This window comes from Petaurus breviceps, unplaced genomic scaffold (genome assembly GCF_028583685.1).
Source record: "Petaurus breviceps papuanus isolate PSGF00001 unplaced genomic scaffold, PetGlider_PUasm1.0 175, whole genome shotgun sequence".
Lineage (NCBI taxonomy): Eukaryota > Metazoa > Chordata > Mammalia > Diprotodontia > Petauridae > Petaurus > Petaurus breviceps.
In genome coordinates this window covers 14,555,323-14,576,733 of record NW_027185764.1, presented here as the reverse complement: position 1 = coordinate 14,576,733, position 21,411 = coordinate 14,555,323, and the positions used below count along the sequence as shown (strand labels likewise).

The 21,411-nt window shown below is 39.0% G+C and overlaps 1 protein-coding gene across 2 annotated transcripts in view; it reads right to left on the bottom strand.

The window, feature by feature from the left end:
• Positions 1–21,411, bottom strand: part of MAD1L1 (mitotic arrest deficient 1 like 1) — an 865,451-nt gene that overhangs the window by 829,383 nt on the left and 14,657 nt on the right. Inside the window, exons 5-8 of one of the 2 annotated variants that reach the window (XM_069084812.1) lie at positions 16,465–16,546; positions 15,660–15,790; positions 12,420–12,534; positions 10,562–10,623 (exon numbers count right to left, since the gene is read on the bottom strand). In XM_069084812.1, the coding sequence (XP_068940913.1) occupies positions 10,562–10,623; positions 12,420–12,534; positions 15,660–15,790; positions 16,465–16,546 (390 nt within the window). Of the gene's footprint in view, positions 1–8,599; positions 8,761–10,561; positions 10,624–12,419; positions 12,535–15,659; positions 15,791–16,464; positions 16,547–21,411 lie in introns of those variants that run through there. The other variant, XM_069084813.1, reaches the window with a different exon arrangement.

The window sequence follows — 21,411 nt, the reverse complement described above, 5'->3', positions numbered from 1 at the left end:
CAGATCAACCTAAGACAATATCTAGCAGTGTCCATTTGCTCTCAGCATCTAAGAACTGAGAAAACTTAGATGTCATTTAATACAGTATCATTCATTCACTGGACAAGCATTTACTGAAAACCTACTCTAAGCTGAACTGTGTATTATGGTAGGTGGTATAGCTACAAAGGCAAAAATGAAAAAGTACTTGCCCACAAGATGGTTACATTCTATTGGAGGTAGAGAGAGGGGCAAGACACAATGCAAACTATATACAAAATCAATGCCAAGTAATTTCAGGGAGGGAGGATACTAAAAATTGGGAAATCAAAATAGGCCATGTGTAAGAACTGACATTTGACCCACCCCTTGAAGGAAGTTGGGGATACAATTCAATTCTCACCCAGTTTCTACTCAATTAAAAATAGTTTAGCATGAAACAAAGAACTCTAGCTTACTAGAAGTTGAGAAACCTGGGTTTTCCTGCACTTCTGGCACCAAACTAGCTGTTTGGCTATGGAGTCATAATCCACTGGGGTCTTAGTTTGCTTGTTTATAAGTGAGGGTATTGACTTAAATTATTTTCCAGCTCCAAAACTGTATGATTCTATGACTCCCAACAACTGGTAGAAAGGACTTTGCATACAAATATTATAGAGTGACTAAAATGAAGATGGTAGAAAACAAAAAGACACTAAACAATCAGTCCTCTACAAGAGTCCAGGTTTACCACAAAAACTCAAAAATAAAACTAATTAAATATATGACAACACACCTGACTATGCACACTCACCTTTCTCAAGCACCAATGCTGCTTGCTATATTGATCAACTCCAATGCCTAACTAATTCTAACTAATTACAAATTACAACAGTGATAACCAGTATAATAAAAACATCTAGAATGGTCAATTAAATCCTTTCTTAAAAAGAAATTATGCAACCCCCTTCAACTATCCCTCTTAATTAGCCTCACATATCAGGGGAAACTAGTTCCCAACACTTGTCAGCTGGCCAGTCCACAGATGTTTTTAGGAAGAAAACCAGGTCAGCAGTCACAGGTTTCCATCTTTGGCTCTAAGAGTCAGGTCAGCAGTTTGGTGTGGGCTGCCTACAGCTGGCAGGTTTCATAGCCAGCAAAAATGGTCCATCAGTGCTGGCCCAGATTCCTGTCAAATCTGCATTTCCCCTGACAGGTCTAAGCTAACCAAGACAGCAAACTTGCTGCACATGCCCCAGTATGTTTCAAATTAAAATCATAGACTCTCAAGGCTGAAAAGGACTTTAGAGATCATCTAGACCAACTCATACCTTATCAGGAATCTTTGCTATATAATACAAGTGTTCATTCAAGTCTCAGCCTGAAGCTCGACATTAATAAGGAAGACAGTACCTCCCAGGACAGCCAATTCTACCATTTGGGGAACAAAATGAGAAAATTAGGAACCTAAAATTTATATCTGCAAATTCCAACCACTAATCCTACTTTTACCATGTGGAGCAAGCTAATAATGTTAAAAATGTTGACAAGTATAGGTCAACAAAGTTTTGGGACATTCCATAACAGACCTCCTCCTCGGTTGACAACAGTCAATTGCCATTCTTTGAGTATCCATCTACATCTGAATGGCCAGTGTTTAGGGCATATAGCAGACTATGCCCAGCTTTCTCTTCCTTTGTTATCATAAACTTTAAAACGGTATGGTGACTCCTAAAACTCCTGTCATTACCTAGATGGGCAAGCCGTTCTTGCTTATTGGTCAGAATTGTGTCAAAAAGAAAAATTTTTCTTGATCACTTCTTCTACTTTTTGAAGAATGAAATTATCACCATCGACAACAACTGATATTAAATATATTATTATGTAAACTATTAAGCATCTACTCTGTATCTTTCTTGGAGCCTGTTCTAGGTTCTAAGGAAATATACAATTTAGACAAGAGACAGCCTGTGTTTCCCAAAAACCTTATCATTCAGTGGGGGGATAAGGCACCAATACAAATAACTACACGTATAGGAAAATAACAAAACACACTGCTATGTAAGTTCTGAAAGGGGAAGCCATTATTGCCTTAGTAGATATAAAAGTTCCTAGAGACAAGTCAAGACATTTTCATCTTCTCTGTTTTCAGCAGACAGTAAAAATCTGAGATCCCCTATTATTACTCTATCACACTCCTTACTGTTTTACTATCAGCTTTTAGAGCTTATCATCCATTTCCTTCTCCTGACCAATAGTACATTCCCAGTATGTCACCAATTCTGCCTTCACTGTCTATATTATCTTCCCTCCTCCATTTCAAGGATTTCTTCACAGGACTGGATCTTCTTACTATGCAATGCTATTCCACTACTGCTTTTATCTAGTCTGTTCTTTACATTATAGTCATAAATCACAGTCCAATGAGTCTCACTGATATGTATGATATATATGAAATCAAATTCATCTCCTTGTATTGAGATCTCTAGTTCAGTTTATTATATACATGGTCTGAGAAATCATTGTAGATACACCCGAGGCTGTAAGTATTATTATTATAATATCTCTTTCTTGATATTGTCTCTGGCAAATTTCTGTATCTTTCCACTGACATTTTTCTTCACATGTTGCATAACTTTTACTCTCTGTTGTATCCAGACAGATTAAGTATGCAGTTAGCTTTCTCTTTCTCTATCCATTTTCATCTTGAAAAGTCCTCTAGATTGAATATACAAGCCACTAGGCAAATACATTTTTCGTGGTCCTTGTTAGATGCAGTCCCTCCCTATCCAAGAGTGCAGTCTTCATATACCTGGTCCAGAACTCCAAATCCTGATTTCTCACAGCATCATTTTAACCAGTGGCTTACTTACCATTGCTACCTTTCTTTTGTGAAGGCCCTAAAAACCACCCATTTTTCTAAGATCTTCGTTTCCTTGCCTAGGATGTTATCACTCCAATAGATGCTTTGCAGTTTCTTTCTGGCACTATCATCTGTCCCCACAAGAACTTTCGAAAATGAGTAATATTTATCAGGGCTGGCAAGTCCCAGACACTGGAAAGACGATGATTTCTGACACCAGGGCCATGTCTCTTTCCACCGCATCACCATTTCTCCCATATCTCCTTAGATTAACTGTCTGACTGGATAAAAGAAAAAAGGGGGGAAAACATACAAGCATGAATTGGTGATAGAAGGCAAAGAGCAGGTATCCAATAGTCTTGTCCTTTCAATGTGTTTCTCCCAACCTCAAAAAAGGACAAGCCACTAAATTGTCCTAATACTACAGTTTCTCTATGCCTTCCACAGAGAAGACACCCAACTCCCAAGGAATATGTCAAGAACAGCATAAATAAAGCAGATTCAAATCTGCAGAAATCCCAGGAGTTTTCCCAGTCACTCAGCATTGAACCTGGCATATTCTACCTGGTTAAGAAAATAAGAACTAGACAGCTACCTCTTCCCTGTGCAAACACCTTCTTTGTCCTTAAGAGCCTTGTTTTGGTCACTCTGCACCATTATCCTGATAATCTGTCCAGACTTTACAGGTTATACTGTGAGTTTAAAGCAAAAACAAAATAATTTTTCTTATAAAATGTACAGAGCACTCAAATTCAACAATTTTCCAAAGAAAACAAAGCCCCTGTATCTGGTAGTAAGATCAAAATGTGTCACTTTCCAAAGCTGAAGCTAAAATGCATCAATATAAAGTGAATAAGATGAGCAAATTGAAAAAATAATACACCCAAAAGGAAAATGTCTTTTATAAGTATGCTGAAGAGATCAGGGCACATCCTAATGTTTCATCAGGGAAACACCAACCTACACCTTCATTACTGTATGTACTAATTCTAGATATACAATATCTTTCTTTAGGCAGAGATATCCCTAGGGGAGGGAAGGGCAATTCATCAAGCTATTATTCTATACTCACTAAGCAACCTTCGAACTTTTTAATTTGGTCTCCTGAGTTAACTTATCAGAACAGACTTTCTTATACAGATAATTAGCACTTGATGCTGCATCTCAACATACTCTCCACTGTAAATTAAGAAATGAGAATACTGTATACTTCTGTTTCCTATAAATTTGGATATTTATCTTCATAAACCCTTACCACCCTGAGTGAAGCAATAAAATAGCTTCTGAAGTTATCAAGATGAGGCCCAGGTTCCCAATTCTTACTAAGTTTGTCAAAATAGTACTGTCATCACCTAAACAGCAGTACAGCCACAAGTCAAGTGGACTTAAAATACCTTAGAGGTCATCCAATCCAACTTCACCTTTTACCAATGAGGAAACTAAGGCCCAGAGTGATTAAGTGATTTGTCCAAGATCATAAAAGTGTAGATTATCATTAATTATCATCATGTTAGATTATCATTAGTCTAAACAAAAGTTTAGACTATCATTATTAATTACAATTATTCAATTTTAGCATTTGACTGCTAAATCCTTGGGGGCAGGGACTGCACAGTGCCTGACACAAAGTAGGCATTTAATAAATGTTTATTGACTGACTAAAATAAGTGACACAGCTGAGTCCAGACCCTGATTTTAAATTAAATTAGGCACACTACCCACTGTACCACACTGTAGCTCTACCTGAAAAATGTCCTATCTTGAAACATCCAAAATTCAAGACCTTGACTTTACCTTCATTTTCAAATGGACCTCTTTAAAACAATCCCTTACACACATAATTATTATTTGTCAGATTGACTTATTTGTCAAATTAATTTAAATTTCTGTTAGAGCCATAATAATAGATCTGAAAAACAATCCAAGAAAGGGTTACTTAGGGGAAAAAATGCAAAAGGTACAATGTGTCTATTGGCAGACTAGACTAAGGAACAGGTTTCAGATCCACACAGTTTCCCAGACAGGAACAGGAAACCAAGTGTAAGATTCTCATTACTGAAGCAGTACTGGTTCAGTGAGAACGAATTCTTGGATCTGGCATTAAAATGCACATAAAACAAAAAAACACAACGAACAACTTCAGTTTGCTGATGCCCAGAACACTTCAAGGGCTGCAAAAGTATCTCCACCAGTCCAAAACTGAGAGGTTAGATTTCAAAATTGCAAAGGGAAGTGTGCCACCTAGTGGAAAGACACAGCTTCACAAAATCATAAACGGCAACTGCAAAGCTGAAGTAGGTGGGCTCTGAAATTGCGCATGTAGGTCCCAAAATAAGGCAGTAAAGTCTAGGAGTTGTTCTGTTTTATTTTCATAAGGCAATTTCACAGCATAAAAGCTAAGATATTCAGAAACCAAACAAAATTCAAAGCTATTCTGAGCGTGTGTTTATTACATCCTCAGAACTGACAAAATCTTTAGAAAACATTTTATGAATCCTGTTCTGTTACCTTAGCAAGCTGTCTTTGGACGGAGAGAAAATTGGTAAATGTTTTCAAAATAGAAATCGTAGCAATAAGTGCGTCTTGGAGCTCTTAATACACTATTCCTGTCAAATCTATTCATTCCTGTCTCTTTCCCAATGCTACTTTAATGCTTCCTAACTAGCTCCCTTGATTATATTTTTCTTTACTCTGTCCTTTCTATCTATTCTGTTCATTACTAAAAGTCTCCCTATCAGTTTTCCCTAAAGAGCCATTTCCAATAGAAAGTAAGCCCTTTGGCAACAGGAACAGTTTGACTTTTATCATATTCCCAGACCCTAGCACGGTACCTAACATATAGTAAGCCCTCAAAACATCTTTGTTAACTGACTAATTTCAACTGTAAAGTCAGCGCATGCACACACACACACACACACACACACACACACACACACACACACATCCTACTTCCTCAAAAACCTCCAATGGCTCCTATTAAATATTATTCAAACTCTGAATGGGAGACGAGGTGGGTCAGGTCACCTAACCAAAAGGCACTATATCCTGTCTTCAAGCATAACAAGTAGAAGTAGAGGACAAGGAAGATTTAGTTTTGAAACAAAAAGAACAGGAAAAAAACTGCAAAAATTCAAAGCAAAAGCTGATAGGAAGTGATCACTTGCCAGTAGTGAAATTAAGAAATCTGGCAAAAAAGATGAATTTCCTAAGCTAGATAAGATGCTGTTGGTTCTTTTCCTGCATTGAGACATCTGCATTCCTACTTTGAAATCTGTTGCCACCTGTAGCCAAGATTAAGTGTCATCTTAATAACAAGTCTATTGCACACCTTAATAAATTTTTTAATCACAAACTCCTTTAATCCAAACTCCTCAGCATGCCATTCAAGTCTCAACCAATGTCACAAAACACTCCCCTAAAAAAACCTTCTATATTCTAGGTCTAGTCCAAATAATACCCCCCAATTAATACACTATGTACATTCTCTCCTTCAAACAAGCAAGCTGTAAATTGTAAAGACCTATACAAATGTAAGAAAGTAGTGAAAAGAGAGCACGCATTGGAGTCAGACAATCCAGTCAGATACCGCCTCTTCCTTTTTTATAATCTGTACTTGATCGATATGAGTCTCAACATTCTAAAAGACCAATCATGGACATCTAATCATTTCTGATTAGGCTGGATAATCAAACTAGGATGATTATTTGATTGATTTAGGACCAAACTGGGTAATGGGTAATGGATCAATTAGAGTTTATTATGAAGAGCAGAGTGGAGTTATAGAGGAAAGTTAACATGGCCCCACATTCACTTAATGAAAACCACTTTGGCAATTGTGTAAGGGATGGATTGGAGTATGAAGAAATCTGAAGAAGGGAAACCAAGTAGGAGGCGACTTACAACAGATGGGGTCAGAGGTGATGATGGCCTGCATTAGAGCAGTGGCTATGTGAGTGGAGAGAAGGGTCACATACAAGAGATGCTATGGAAATACAAACAACAGGATTGGATAACATACCAGAAAGGGGGCAGGGGAGTGAAGCGTGAGGAGACTTGGATAACCGAGCTTACTGAAAGGATGTTAACACCCTCAAAAGTAACAGGGAAGTTCAGAAGAGGAGCAAGTTTGGGAAGAAAGATAATGAGTCACTTTGGACACAAAGAACTAGAGATACCCTTGGACATCAGCACTAGCTCTCAGGAGAGAAACCAGGGCTAGATCTCTAGATCTGGGAATCTTCTGCACAGAGATGACATGAACCAATGGAAACTGATGAGATCCCCATGGGAAAAAATACCTAGTAAAAAAAGAACAGCCCAAGAAAGTTAAAGTGACATGGATGGGAAATGAATAAATATACACATTAGTTTTGCATTTGGAAGAGTTCGATTTTGCTGCATGTGCTCTGCTTGATTTATTCCATTTGTTAGCCCATTAGCAGATACCAGGCACTCTCACATTCCAACAGAGGCTTCACTGATTATACAAGTGGCCATTCGATCCCCTTCATTCTAGAGAAATCATGGGCATTTATGATATGCCTAAGGAATCACTGTGAACAGAGGAGATGCTTTCTGATTGGTTAAAAGCCCTTGAAAAGAGGAACTCTCTCTGAAGATTAGGCTCTATTGGGATTTGCACAACACAATCTTGGGTTTTTCAGGTGAAGTTTAAAAAAATAGCATCCTAGTTTGTCCCCTGTAATTTTGAAAAGCAAAAGCAAAAAAAAAAAAAACAAACCCAAAAAACAACAAACAAGCATTTTAAAGTTGCAGAGGGAACCAAAGCCAATAAAACTGGTTGAAATGGAAGCTGATTCCAGAGCCAGCAGTTGGATAGTATAATTAAATTACTCTTTAAGTAAAGGACAACTCTTTAAGGAAAATTCTCAATCTTGGGAGAGATTTTGTAGAACAGCATGAAAGACTTCCACATCCCTGCCTGTCTTAAAACCCAACAAGCATGTAAAAATAAAAAGTCCTTTAAACACTGCATGCCTCCTGCTGTTCACATGACTTAACTGAAAACGTCAAGTCCAGCCTCTCCAGAAAGATTCAGAGAAAAGTACATAAGGTAAAAGTCATTCAGTAAGATATTCAGATGAAGGCTTATGAAATTAGAAATCAGGCAACAAAAAGGTTGTGGTACCTACAAGTAAGAAAAACAGTAGCAGAACCACTAGAGGAAGATGAACAACTCCCTCTGAGGGAGCCCTGGGGAGATGAAAACAGAAATAGGAAGCAAGGGAAAGACCCATGGCTGCTGTCTCTTCCCCTTTCTCTTATTTATAAAGAGGCAGAGCTCATATCACAATGAGTCTATGATAAATATCAAAAGATGTGCCACCCAGCAGTGCCCAATCTGCTGACCCCATCCTGCCTATCGTCTACTTATTAGCTGGCAAATAGGCTGACTAAAGTTGGCAAACGGGATCACCACAGGGGCCTGATTAGGTCAATAATTTCCCATGATATTTTTACCTTCCTGTCCCAGACTGGAAGAAAAAAAAAGAATGTTCTTAAAGCCATAAGAGGTAGGCCTAAAAACTTAGCCCAACTCCACTTATTATAATCACAAAGAAGAAATGATTTTCTTGGCAGCGATTACCTTTTCTGTATATATATTAAAAAAGAACCCTTTAACAATACTAAACAATGTGGTGCAATCAAATACCTTGCTAACACTTTGTAGCAAATATTCTGATTTTAAATGAAGATGTTATTAGACTTCAGCAGGAAAAGTCACTTGGTTCCATTTCCCCCCTACTGCGAAATTACCTCATTAAACCTGAACAGCAGGAAGTAAAATCTTCTCTACCAACAGCTGACAGAGAAACTTTGCTGGAACAAACTCTGAGGAGCAAAACCTGTTTTCTTCTAAAGGGGAAGACTGGAAGATGTCGAAACTGCTCTTCTGCTAGCATGCTCTGGGGCCAATGGGAGGGAAAGAACACAACAGGTCAAGTGGAAAACAGGAGATAATAATGGAAGGGACAATTTATAAATACAAGGCAAATGGCCCTTAAATTTTTAAAACAAGTAATTTGTAACCTACAGGAATACTCAAAATTAAGCTGAAACTCATCTATTTCTATGTTGATCCAGGAGTTACTTAGCTACTTACTACATTTCGGTTTGAGCACACCAGCACTAGAATTTCTGGGGAATCTGAAATTTGTTTACTAGGCCTCAGGCCTCACTATAACAAACCTACATACTACTCCCAAATTCTCCATTTCCCTTTAGCCTTAGAGTGAGTCTTTAAATTCCCTTCCAGTCTTTCCTCCTCAGACTTAACTTCTCCAATCTTAGGAAAACTGAAAGCTAATTTCTTAGGTCCTTCTGCTACCATCTATGTACAAAGCTGTCTTTTTATCTTTCTGATCCCTTCAACTTCTTTTTAAATACTTATGAAAGAGAAGCAGTGTTGTGCAATGGATTGAGAGATGACCTTGGAGTCAAGAGAAATGTGGGTCCAAGTCCTCCCTCAGACACACACCCTGGTTGTGTGAACCTGGGTGCGTCACCTGACCCCAGGCAATTCTCAAAGACTGTAAATAGCAATCAATGGACATCTGCATTAGCAGAGAAAGTCAATCCAATTGATGAAATCAAACTCATGCCTCCTCTTGACCCACCCAAAAAAGAAAACCCAGGAGCTCCTTACTCTCATGAAAACAAAGATATGGTCAAACAATTAAACAGTCAGACAGATATTAAATTAGGGATCTTTATCAAAGGACCAGATGTTTAGAATCATAGAACACAGAACCATAGATGTTAAAGCTAGACAAGACCTTAAGGAATCAATCAATCCAGCTCCCTAATTTTAAAGATGAGAAGCTGAAGCCCAGATAAGTTAAGCTGTTTGCCTGAGTAACAGTGGCAAAAGAGAGATCTGTACAAGACCCTCTGAATGTCAATCTCATGCTACTTATACTAGAACACACTATTAATAAATCCTATTTTCCCAAGTTATCAAGGACATCAAATTGCATTGGTATTATAGCAATGTCAAGTGAACCATAACATGTTGGGTGAATCCAATGTGAAAAAATTATGGGGAGACCTAGACAATCATCACACAGAAAGAGAAAGTATGAATGTGTCTCACCAATCTGTACCACTGGAGCTGAATCAAAGTCAATATATGCTGAAGTGCAAAATGTTTATTTACTCTATTGTTTTTAAATATCTAATATCATAAGCTAGAAATTCTGTCCTTAAATTCCAAACTGATGAAAAAGACTTTAAAATTTATTATACTTCTGCTAGTACCAAAAAACATGTAGCTACCTAACATCAACCCCTTTAACTTCGACCTTCATGTCCCCAAAGTTATAATATTCTAGGGGCGGCTAAGTGGTACAGTGAATAGAGCACCAGCCCTGGAGTCAGGAGGATCTGAGTTCAAATCCAACCTCAATCACTTAACACAAAACTAGCCATGTGACCTTGGGCAAGTCACTTAACCCCAACTGCCCTACCTTTCCCACTCCAAAAAAAAAAGCAAAGCTGTAACATTCTGATAGTTCAAATTGAGTTTGTTTTTGAACGTCATGATTAACTCACCACGTCACAGTCTAACACACAAATTAATTAAAATCAAGACAGGTCTTAAGATAACCTGATTCAGGGAAATAAAGGAATAGTTCTTCAAAAGAAACATTGTTTGAGCCATCACGGTTGTGAAAACTGAAAGAGGAGACAGGCATAACTTCACACATACATATTACATACCTGATATTTAAGCCCATGGTTTGGTCCAGTCTCTCCCAGCTTTTCAGCTTTTCCAGCAGTTTCTAAAAGTCAAAAAACAATCTCCCTTAAAATTCAACATCTTTTGCAGCTTCATGATAAAAGCATGATGTATAATTGATTCATAGTGACATTCAAGGCCAAATCACAACTGCTCCTTGAATCTGAGGGTTGACTAGGTATGAGAGTAAACAAAGTGATCCCTATTTTTTATAATCTTCTGCCTCTTTAGGAAAATGTAAACATTATAAATAAGACTCTTCTGAAAACAATTAGGTTTTTTTCCCCAAGTGCTGTAGCTTAAATGCATGTTTCCCTGGTTCATTCTTGTCTAGTCCTGTAATTGAAAATATACATCCCCAAATGCAAAAAGTAACATGAAATAGCCTTAGACCCTTACTGCAAAACCATGAACCAACCAAAAACCCAGAATCATGAACAATGGCTGCCCCACAAGAGGCAGCATAGTATAACAAAGAGAATTGGCCTCAAAGACAAGATCAAGGTTCAAAGCCTACCTAGATATATATGGACCTTGTGACTCCGGACCGATCCTCTCAATCTTCCCCCAGGACTCTCCCCCCCCCCCCCCAACTCTCTGTAGTTTGCACAGCAGGTGCAGATGCTCACTAGTACAGGAAGCTCTCACCTAGCAGTCAATCCAATTGATGAAATCAAACTCGTGCCTCCCACACCTCCTCTTGACCCACCCAAAAAGAAACCCATCCCCACCAGCTGCTTCTTCTCATGACCTAAGGAATGCACTGCATGATTTAAATCCCTAGGCTCAGAAGAAAAGATATAGAAACAGGTTCTTCCCATTACTGGAAGAGGATGAAACCCCACAGCCGCCAAGTGAGAGTATTGTAATGACTTTGCCATCTTGTTGGAGACAGAGATTTTTAACAAACTAAAAAAAAATCAAGGAGATGAATCTATTCATCAGTTATTTCATATATGCCCTTCAATTGCATTAGGCTCCTGACCTCTAGAAACTGCACATAACTAGTCTTAATATAAGTGAATAGTATTAATAGAATGAAACATCATCAAGTGGAAAGAAAAGAAGAGAGAACTAGGATTGAAGCCGAACAGAATCTAGTCCTTTTCCCCCTAATCACATCACTAAATAACAGCAGAATTATAAAGATGGAGCATGACTTGAAAGAAAAGAGATATGAGAACACTTCCCGGCTAGGTTTCACGGAGGTGGGAGGCCCACAGGTGCCGCACACAGCTCCTGTTTTCAAACTTTTTCCACAAATTGATCATTTTTCTTCTTTTCTTTCTATCTTTAAAAAAATACTATTTGTTATATAGGACAGCTCTCTAGGGGGGGTCACCTGGGACAGATAATGGAGAATACCATAAGGATATAAAAAACAAAAGGCATTAATAAAAACTTAAAGTTTGCCCAACAAAGTGGAAAAATAAAAGATGATGAAGAATTTCTGTAAAGATTCTGCTCTGTAGTTGCATGGAGAGCTAATCAGGTTCATTCATCATACTGCACAGGCAGGGAAAGATTTTAAAGTTGAGACTCAACTATCCTCAGACAAAAATCCTCATGTGTCTTCAGTCTGAAGGAAACTATGATCCATGTATGTTATTACAGGAGAGAAGAAAACTCTTAAAAATAAAGAATATCTTACATTCTCTTGTTCTCGCTGCTGGAAGACACATTACAATAAAAACTGAGGTTTGAGGGGGAATAAAAAAGAAAAGGGCCAGTTTGAATAAACAAAGAAAACTGCACCTAAGGGCTGTCACGAGAAAGCGAAGTCAGGGAGGTAAGGAAACAACATTCACTAGGCAGCAGGTCTCATCAGGAGATCCTCACCTCCTTCTCCAGTTCTAAGGCCACCATGTCTTCCTGCAGCTTCTCCTGGCGTTCCAGTTTTCTCTGAAGTCCTGCTACTTCTTCTTTCAACAAGCCGTTGTTCTCTTTCATTTCTCTGGTAGTAGCAGGGAGAGAACAACCAATGATTTATAAAGCAACCAATCCTTTGTCCTGAACCAGCTCCTGGGCTGAATCAGCAAGTGCACAGTATCTACCAAAGTCAGAGGACACCTGCTTTCATCCTAGTCTAAAACTAACTCTCCCTATCCAATCTTTGCTACTCTAGGGTCTGATTACTTTCATATTATTCATAGCTTGTTTCTTTTTTTTCTTTTTGGAGGGGGGGAGGCAGGGCAATTGGGGTTAAGTGACTTGCCCAAGGTCACACGGATAGTAAGTGTGAAGTGTCCTCCTGATTCCAGGGCCGGTGCCCTATTCACTGCGCCATCTAACTGCCCCCATAGCTTGTTTCTTATACTACAAGGAAATGGAGCCAAAAATAGCATAGTAAAGTTAGGGACTTGCCTGAGCTCTCCCAAATTGCCCTTCAACAAACTTTAAATTAGTGCCACAAAACAAATTGTGGAGCAGCAGAAACAAATATACTCTAAGCTACCACATATTCAAAAGAACAGCAGAGAGAGTTGGAAAGTAGTTTGGAAAACAGGTTGTCAGCATCTTTCACATCTCCTATCAATTTCAAATTTATAAAATATTGAAATATATTATCCATAATTATGAAGAGAAAAATTTATAACCAGACAATAGAAATGAAAGGTCACAAAAGACAAAAAGACACTTTTAATAAAACAACTTTTAAAAACCTTTTGCACAAATAAAATCAGTGCAGCCAGAATAAAAAGAAAAAACCTAGCTGCATTTAATAACCTTATTAAAAGTCAAACACCAAAAATCTATAAGGAACTAACACAAATTCTAAAATTCAGTACTAATTCCCCAATCAAAGGACACAAACAAAAGAGCTGTCAAAAGAACTACAAAATAAAAATAAGCACCTTTGTAAAATGTTCAAAATCACAAATAATCAGAAACCAGTTCTGGCACTTACTATTTCTGTGACCTTACTTAAGAGACTTCTGGGCAAATCACTTAATCACTACAGGTCTCAGTATCCTTATCTATAAAATGAGGGGACTGAACTAAATGCCCTCTAAGGTCTCTTCCATCTTTAAATCTAGATCCTAAGACTTACCTCACACTCAAAATAATAAAAATTACAGAAACAGGGGAAAACTCATTGATGGAAAGGTTATAGGCATACTAATTCATTGATGATGAATCTGCAAATTGTTCCAACTACTCAGAAAAACAATTTAGAATTACACAATAAGGTTATTCAATTGTTTGTACATATCTGAACCCAACCAAAATCCCATTTCTAGAATTACATCCCAAATAGGTTACTGGCAAAAAGAAAAGTCTGCAATACAAAAAGTTTATTAGCTGCATTACTCATGGTAATAAAAAGTTTGAAAATAAAAATGTTTGCCTAGTGACTAGAGAATTGAATAAATGATGGCATATACACTTAACATAACATTACCAGATAAGGAAAGAAAAAAAGAAGAAAAATACAGAAAGCCTTGTATTAACTGAAGTAGAGTGAAAAAGAAACCTAATATAAAACGAGAACAACGTAAATAAAATCAATATGATTTCTTCTAGTGGAGTGCCATGTTCTTGCTCATGCTTGGTTCATACTTTTATCATTACCTGAATGAAGGAACAGATTTTAATTCAACAAATATGCATTAAGCACTTACTAGGTACAAGGCATTATACCTGGTGATAGGGATACAAAAATGAAATGAAACAATTCCTGGCCTTAAGGAGCTTATATCTCCTGGAGTGGACATAACTCATACATACAGATGAGAAAAGCACTGACAATTAGAGAGGGAGGCACCAGAGGGCTCACACAATAAGAGGCACCTAGACTGAGCCTAGAAGGCCACATGCTATTCTAAGAGGTAAAGCTGAGAATGCTGGGGACCATTCAGATATTGGACCCAGCAGGCATGAAGGCAAACAGAAAGGAGTTTGAATTCAAGGTTTAGGGAATTGCAAATAGGCCATTTGAGTTAGAATTCAGAATTTGTGAAGAAGGGAATAAATATGAAATGAATTAAGAAAGCAGTCAGACTGCAGAAATTTTTTTTTTTTTGCTTTTTGGAGGGCAATTGGGGTTAAGTGACTTGCCCAAGGTCACACAGCTAGTTTTTCTGTTAAGTGTCTGAGGCCACATTTGAACTCAGGTCCTCCTGACTCCAGGACCAGCTCTATTCACTGCGCCACGTCTAGCCACCCCAAAATATTTCTAATGTCAGAATTGGATGTTTCTATTTTATCACAGAGCAGGACAGTGGGATGGCTTATTTTATTCTATTCTTTCTCCCTGTGTCTTAGGAAGATGATTTCTGCAGCAGTGAAGAACATGAATTAGAGGAGAAAGAACACACTAATTCAATTCAACAAGCATTTAAGTGTCTATCATACATAAAATACAAAAGTCCAGAGGGGCAGTGTCTTCAGGGCCTGAACTAAGATATAGACTGGTGAATCGAGAAAGGGAAAAAGATGCAGTAAAGTCATAATCTAATAGACTTGACAACTGACTGGATATGGGTGATAAGAGGAAAAAATAAAGAGTGATTCCAGGGGAGGCTAGGTTGCACAGTGAATAGAGCACTGGCCCTGGAGTCAGGAGGATCTGAGTTCAAATCCGGCTTCAGACACTTACTAGCCATGTGACTTTGGGCAAGTCACTTAACCCAATTGCCCTCCAAAAAGCAAAAAAAAAAAAAAAGATTCCAAGGTTTGGAGGTTTTGAGGGGAAATATTAAGGAGGCCATGACAGCTGACTTCAAGTATTTCAAGGACTATAATGTGGAAGAAAATTAGACTAGTTTTCCTTGACTCCAGAGATCAGAATTAGTAACAATGAATAGGATATTGAGAGACAGATTTCAGTTCCTGAGGACCTGATATGGGTTACCTCTTGAGTTAATGAGTTTCTCATCACTGAAAACCTTCAAGCAGAGACCATACTTAAACACTCTGGAGGGAGTTGAAGAGGATCTGCTAACCTGGTATGGATAAGAATAGGTCCTGACCTCAGAGGGCCTACCTGAGATTCTAGAAAAGTTAAATAGTTATTTGAGAAACAAAACACTCTGGAGCTTCTGCCAGCAGCAGACCCTTTTTTCCTTCCCTCTTTACCTCAGGTAGACATTCTCCTCCCGCAGCTGCTTCACTTCCCTCTCCATCTTTGGGAAACGCACAAGTTCTGACTTCATGTTCTTCACGATGGCAGCATCCTGTTCCTGCAGAGACAGCTTCTGCTCCAACTCCTAAGAAAACCAGGTACCCAAAGAAGAGGGAACATGGGAGCACTGAAAGTCTGCTGATGAACTGTTAAACCTTAGCAAATTCCTTTTTCAATAAGCATGAAATTTGTTGCACTTCACAGTGCTACTGACTAAATATCAGGACAGAAATTTTGACTCATTTTTTAAACAATGGGGATGTCTCTCTCTTCAAGCAGCTACAGACACCTAATCCACTTATTTCTAGATGTCTTAATAGGATTAGAGGTATAATGTGTGATTATCAGTGAAGCAAAGATAAGTGGTCCATCAAAGACTATAAATTTGGCCTTATTAGCCAAATTAACCTCATTAGCCAGATCTTTAACTCAGTAGCCACAGACTCAAAATTCATGCATTCCATAAAATTAAAACTCATCCATTTTATTTCCCCTCAAAAAGACAAGTTAATTGATTACATATTTGTCTGAACAAAGAGCTACTTAATACATTTAAGGGAACTGTAATTAACCCAATGTCAGGGGCCACAGGATTGAGATGGCCCCATCTAACACAGAACTAATTAAAGAGCATCCATACTATCCCATCCTCAAACACATTTCTGAATGGTCCTTCAGAAATACCAGGTTCACCATCTGAAATGTCTACAAAAACCTTCACCTAACGTGGAAAGGGAAGGAAACCAACATACTACTCACTTTGATTTTCTTTTCACTGTCAGCTATAAGATTCTGGCTTTCTTGGAGCTCCAGGACTCTTTGGCTGGCTTCCTGCCATTTTCTGTCAAATAGAAAAGAGAGTTATCATGTAAATATATGGAAGCATTTCACAAATTAAGCATAATTCCAAATATGAAAGTCCATTTAATGGAAGTATATTAACAAGATCTGCATGACTTCAGCAGAGCCTGGACTAAGGGCAAATAAGGTAAGCAGCAGCTACTGGATATAAAACAATACTTTTTAATATTTTATAAATGCACGTTTTCAACGCCAAAAAATTCTACTTATGGCATGTTATTACTTAATCTGTACATTTTACAATGATTACTCAAGCCATGGCTGGACAATAAGACATCTTCCAAGGAATAAAACAATTAAAGGAAATGGCCTTTATCAATAGTTGTCTCTGGTTATCAAATGCCACATCTTCTGAGCAGTGGTCTAAGCTCAATACAAAGATTCAGTCTTGGGATAAGAATGTAATGAAATACTACTCATCAACCACAATACACAATAAAAATAACGAGTTACACTAAAAGATTTAAAAGGACATAATTATTAAAAAGGGATTCTATTCCCCCAACCTTCACATTTGTCAGAGCAGCAGCATAAAACAACAACCCTTAGGATAGTGGAAATTCTACCAGACTTCAGAATACCACTCCCCACCGGGTGGGAATTTTGTACTATTATATCAACGAAATCCCAAGGAAGCTTCCTTACCTTCTTGAAGGAATAAATTCTGGTCCTACCACATGCCATCCCCTTGGTGAAAAGGTCCCAACAATCTTCTAGGGGACTTTCAACCATTTAATTGACCTTGAAACAACTCTGTCCTTATGAAGAAACCTAATATAATCCAATGGATGAAGAGCTTAGTAAAAATACACACACGGGATGGGCAAGACAGCCTCAGTGAAATAGCAAGATACCCAGGGTAAAGAAGTGCCAAGCAAATCAAACAACTGCCAGCACCCTGATCCCTCTCTCATCTTAGATTCTGATGAAGATAGCCAAGGGCCCAGAGCTCAATATCCTTGGAATAGCAGTAACCCAGCCCTAAATCACCAGATCTGCTTATAGCCCAGCATCCACAGCCATCATCAAGAAGAAAAATCATTGTAGAGAAGGGGCCCACGTTCGTCATGAACACCACTGAACAAATGCCACCAAAGTGTAGACAGGCAAAGGAGTCCTAACAGCTGTCACAATCCCTAGACTACCAGTCTTGCTTCCAGGTCCGGCCTTCACAGCCATCATTTGGGAAACAACTCCTGTGGAAAAAGAGTCAGCCATCTCCACCCATGGTCAACAGGGCAGACAAACCAGCCTAGCTGAAACAACAGGGCTCCTGAGGGAGAGACAGGAGGCAGCACATGTCAGACCACCACCACATGCTATTAGACTATGAGCTCCTTGAGGACAGGAACTATATTTTGCTTCTTTTTTGCATCCCCAACACTTAGTATAGTGTCTGGCACACAGTAGACACTTATTGATTCAATAGCATCGTCCCTCAGATCCCAGTGGAGACAGCCCAGGAACTTGAATCCAAGAGCCTTGGGAACATAAAGGGCCAGGCGACTTCATGCCAGGGATGGAATAACAGAAAGAGTCAAATCTAAAACTAATCAAGCCTAAAAGTAGCTCATACTCTTAAGTGCAGCCTTACTAAAGGACACATCCAAGAAACCACTGCAACAGGAAGCAATCCCCCTTGCTGGCACAGCACTACTTCATCCACCACAGGTGCGACTTCTGGAAAAGGAGACCCCCCCCCACCCCACTAACTGACGTATGATGATAGAGCTGCTGTACCAGTAGCTCATTCTAGTGTTCAAGAAATACCAGATGCCTAAAGGTGACACCAAAGATAGAAGACCTAGCAAATGTGTTGGCAGTGTGCCCAGTCTCTGCAGTGTTTCACAGTAAAAATGGGTGCCCTGATCAGAAGCTACAGTATAGGAAGTCTACACGGAAGAATAATAAGTTCTGAAAGAGCTTGGACACTGGCACACTTTACTGACACTGCAACATGAGACAGTATCCTGAATAAATATCACCTGCGCAAGCACGAACAAGCTCTTACCTTGAGATGGAGGAAAAACAGCAGTATCATCAATGTGTCAACTGAAGGCAAGTTGAAAACAAAGCAGAATCAAGTCACATTGCTATTACAAAGGGGAGTGCTCCAACTGGCCTAAGAAGCCGTTTTCTCCTCTTTAGTTGAGGAGATCCTATAATTCCATATCCACCACAAAAAGCACTCATGGTTTTACCATGTCCACACTGAGGATGTGTTGTCTTAGTCATGTCTGACTCTTCATGACTCCATTTGAGTCCTTCATGACTCCATTAGAGTTTTCTTGCCAAAATCCGGAGTGGTTTGCCATGTCCTTCTCCAGCTCATTTTACAGATGATGAACTGAGGCAAACAGGGTGGTGTGACTTGCCCAGGGTCACACAAATTCCAGGCCCAGCACTCTATCCACTGCACCATTTAGCTGTCCCTTTTTCAGCTGTTATCAAACTGATTATTAGGCTCAACAGAGGAAAAATAATGTCTAGGAGGCGTTGGCAAAACTCCTTCATCAATCTTGATCACAAAGGGAGAAAAAGCTATATCATCTAGAAACTGTCCAATTTGCTTATTTTAAGTCCCCAGACCAAAATTAGTGAAGATGAAGATACTGTCTGCAGCATCCCTCCAAGTTCTCTTACAAACCAACCTTATCATTCACATCTTGGTCATGATGCTATGCTGTGGTGGGTATAGGACCATAGGATCCTCTCCATTATAAAAATGTGCCAAGACTCCCATGCCTCAGTTTATCTCAACATTACTTAACGACCATCAATGTCCAGCTACACACAATTCTCACATTATGGTCAGAGTCAACAGGGAAACAGGTAAAAAGGCTTTCCTTGAGAATCAAGGTGTCAGCAGAGACAAAGCACTAAGGCTAGACTGAAGGGTTATGCCACCAACAAAAAAAGGCAATGTTCATGATGGGGACTAAGCATGGGGGGTGTGCACACATGCATGCCTTAGACAATCTGATCTTGAATACAACATTTTCATTAAACAATGGAAGTTTCCTATGTCCTACCCATTTTTATCAGAAGGGCTACATTACATCATGGAATTCACAACAGGCAATTTTGGACAAAGGGTAATGTTTTGATCCCCTGTCATCTCAGTAGCAACTAAGGCCCAATAAGAGATCAGCAATTGCTTTTGAAAAGTGGTGCAGGGGCAGCTAAGTGGCACAGTGAAGAAAGCACCAGCCCTGGAGTCATGAGGACCTGAGTTCAAATCCTGCCTCAGACACTTAACACTTACTAGACATGGGACCTTGGGCAAGTCACTTAACCCCAACTGCCTTCCAAAAAGCAAAAAAAAAAAAAAAATTTACCGATGAAATATGAAATCAATGCAATGACCAACCATCATTCCAAACGACTGATGATGAAGAATGCCACTCATATCCTGAGAGAGGTGATGGACTAAATATGCAGAATGAGACACACCTTTTGGGACATGATCAACATGAGGATTTGTTTTCCTTGATGCGCATACTACATAGGTTTTGTTTTTCTTTTTTTTTCCCCAGTGGAAGAGGACAGTAGGAAGGAAGTGAAAATAAATCTTAATTGAAAAAGAATTTTAAAATCAAACTGTATAGTTTGATCAAGGGAAAAAAAGGAAGATGAAGCAGCACAGGTCCAGTTCACCAAAGGTATTTCCTTTAGAAATTTCAACCTCTTCCTGGCCGATCACTGGGGAATTGCAACAATTCATCTTTACACACTCATAACGATCTTCCTGATTGAGGCACCAAGAGACAAAAGATATTTGCCTCCAAGTGATCTAACAAGAGTCAGTGAGTGGTGAGCGCCCCAAGCCAATGGAGCTCTGCAGCCCAGGGAAGCTCTACAATGGCTCCCACTAACCCTTTATAGACGGATGTTCATTAAGCTATTTAGACAAGATTCCCACTAGCACTTTTTAAACTGGATCCTTAGACTGCTGTTAAGACTTCTGCAACCCTCCAAATGCCATGGTAGTGAAGTCACACACCCTCCAACTCCCTGTGAAGGAAATCGCCCCACCCCAGAGGATGGTGATAGAGTAGACCCAAGGCACCCTTAACACCAGCAATGTGGAATTCTCATCCTCACTCTTCTCCCATTTGATTCACTTATAGTCCTCATCTAAGCAGAATTCAATACATTTCTCCAGCAAACCCTCTGGGTATTTTCTGCCTGCAGCCTGCTGATCTTTGACCCAATGAGGGATGCCCTCTTCACCTGTGCTGTCACTAAGTACATAAGATGCCCTTCTGCTTTCAAGACACAATACTTAAAAAACAAAAGCATTTTTCTCTGTCTCTAATTGCTGAATGCACAAACTGTTCATTTCCCTTCTACAAAGGTTCCAGCTTTTCTAAATGTATTTTTAAGAAGCAATAATTTTTTTGTAATATTTTTACTTTCCCTGGCAAGTTCCTCATGCACCCATCAGGCTATATGTGGGAGCTTTAACCTTATCCCATTTAGAAGGTTCCTTTGACACTAAAAACTGTTTTAACAAGGGTAACAAGCCTCCTGTATTTGGCCTTCCTTACCTGAAGCTCCATTTCCTCTGTATAGCCCTTCCTCGATTTCAACCACAAAATTACCCATGAAGTCACTGCAGTCCTGACTAAGCCCACATGCTCTGCGCTAGGCCAAACTTGAGCCATTCCAGTGTTTCCAGTTCAACTCTATAACACAATGCAACACTGGTGACATTTGTTATTATCCAATCCATATGTGTTAACAGTGATGACTCCAAGCACCTGTGGAACAGTAACATACCTTCCAAGGCACACATCATTGACAGCAATGGCCCTTATCTAGAGTTCAATTTGCCACCAATTT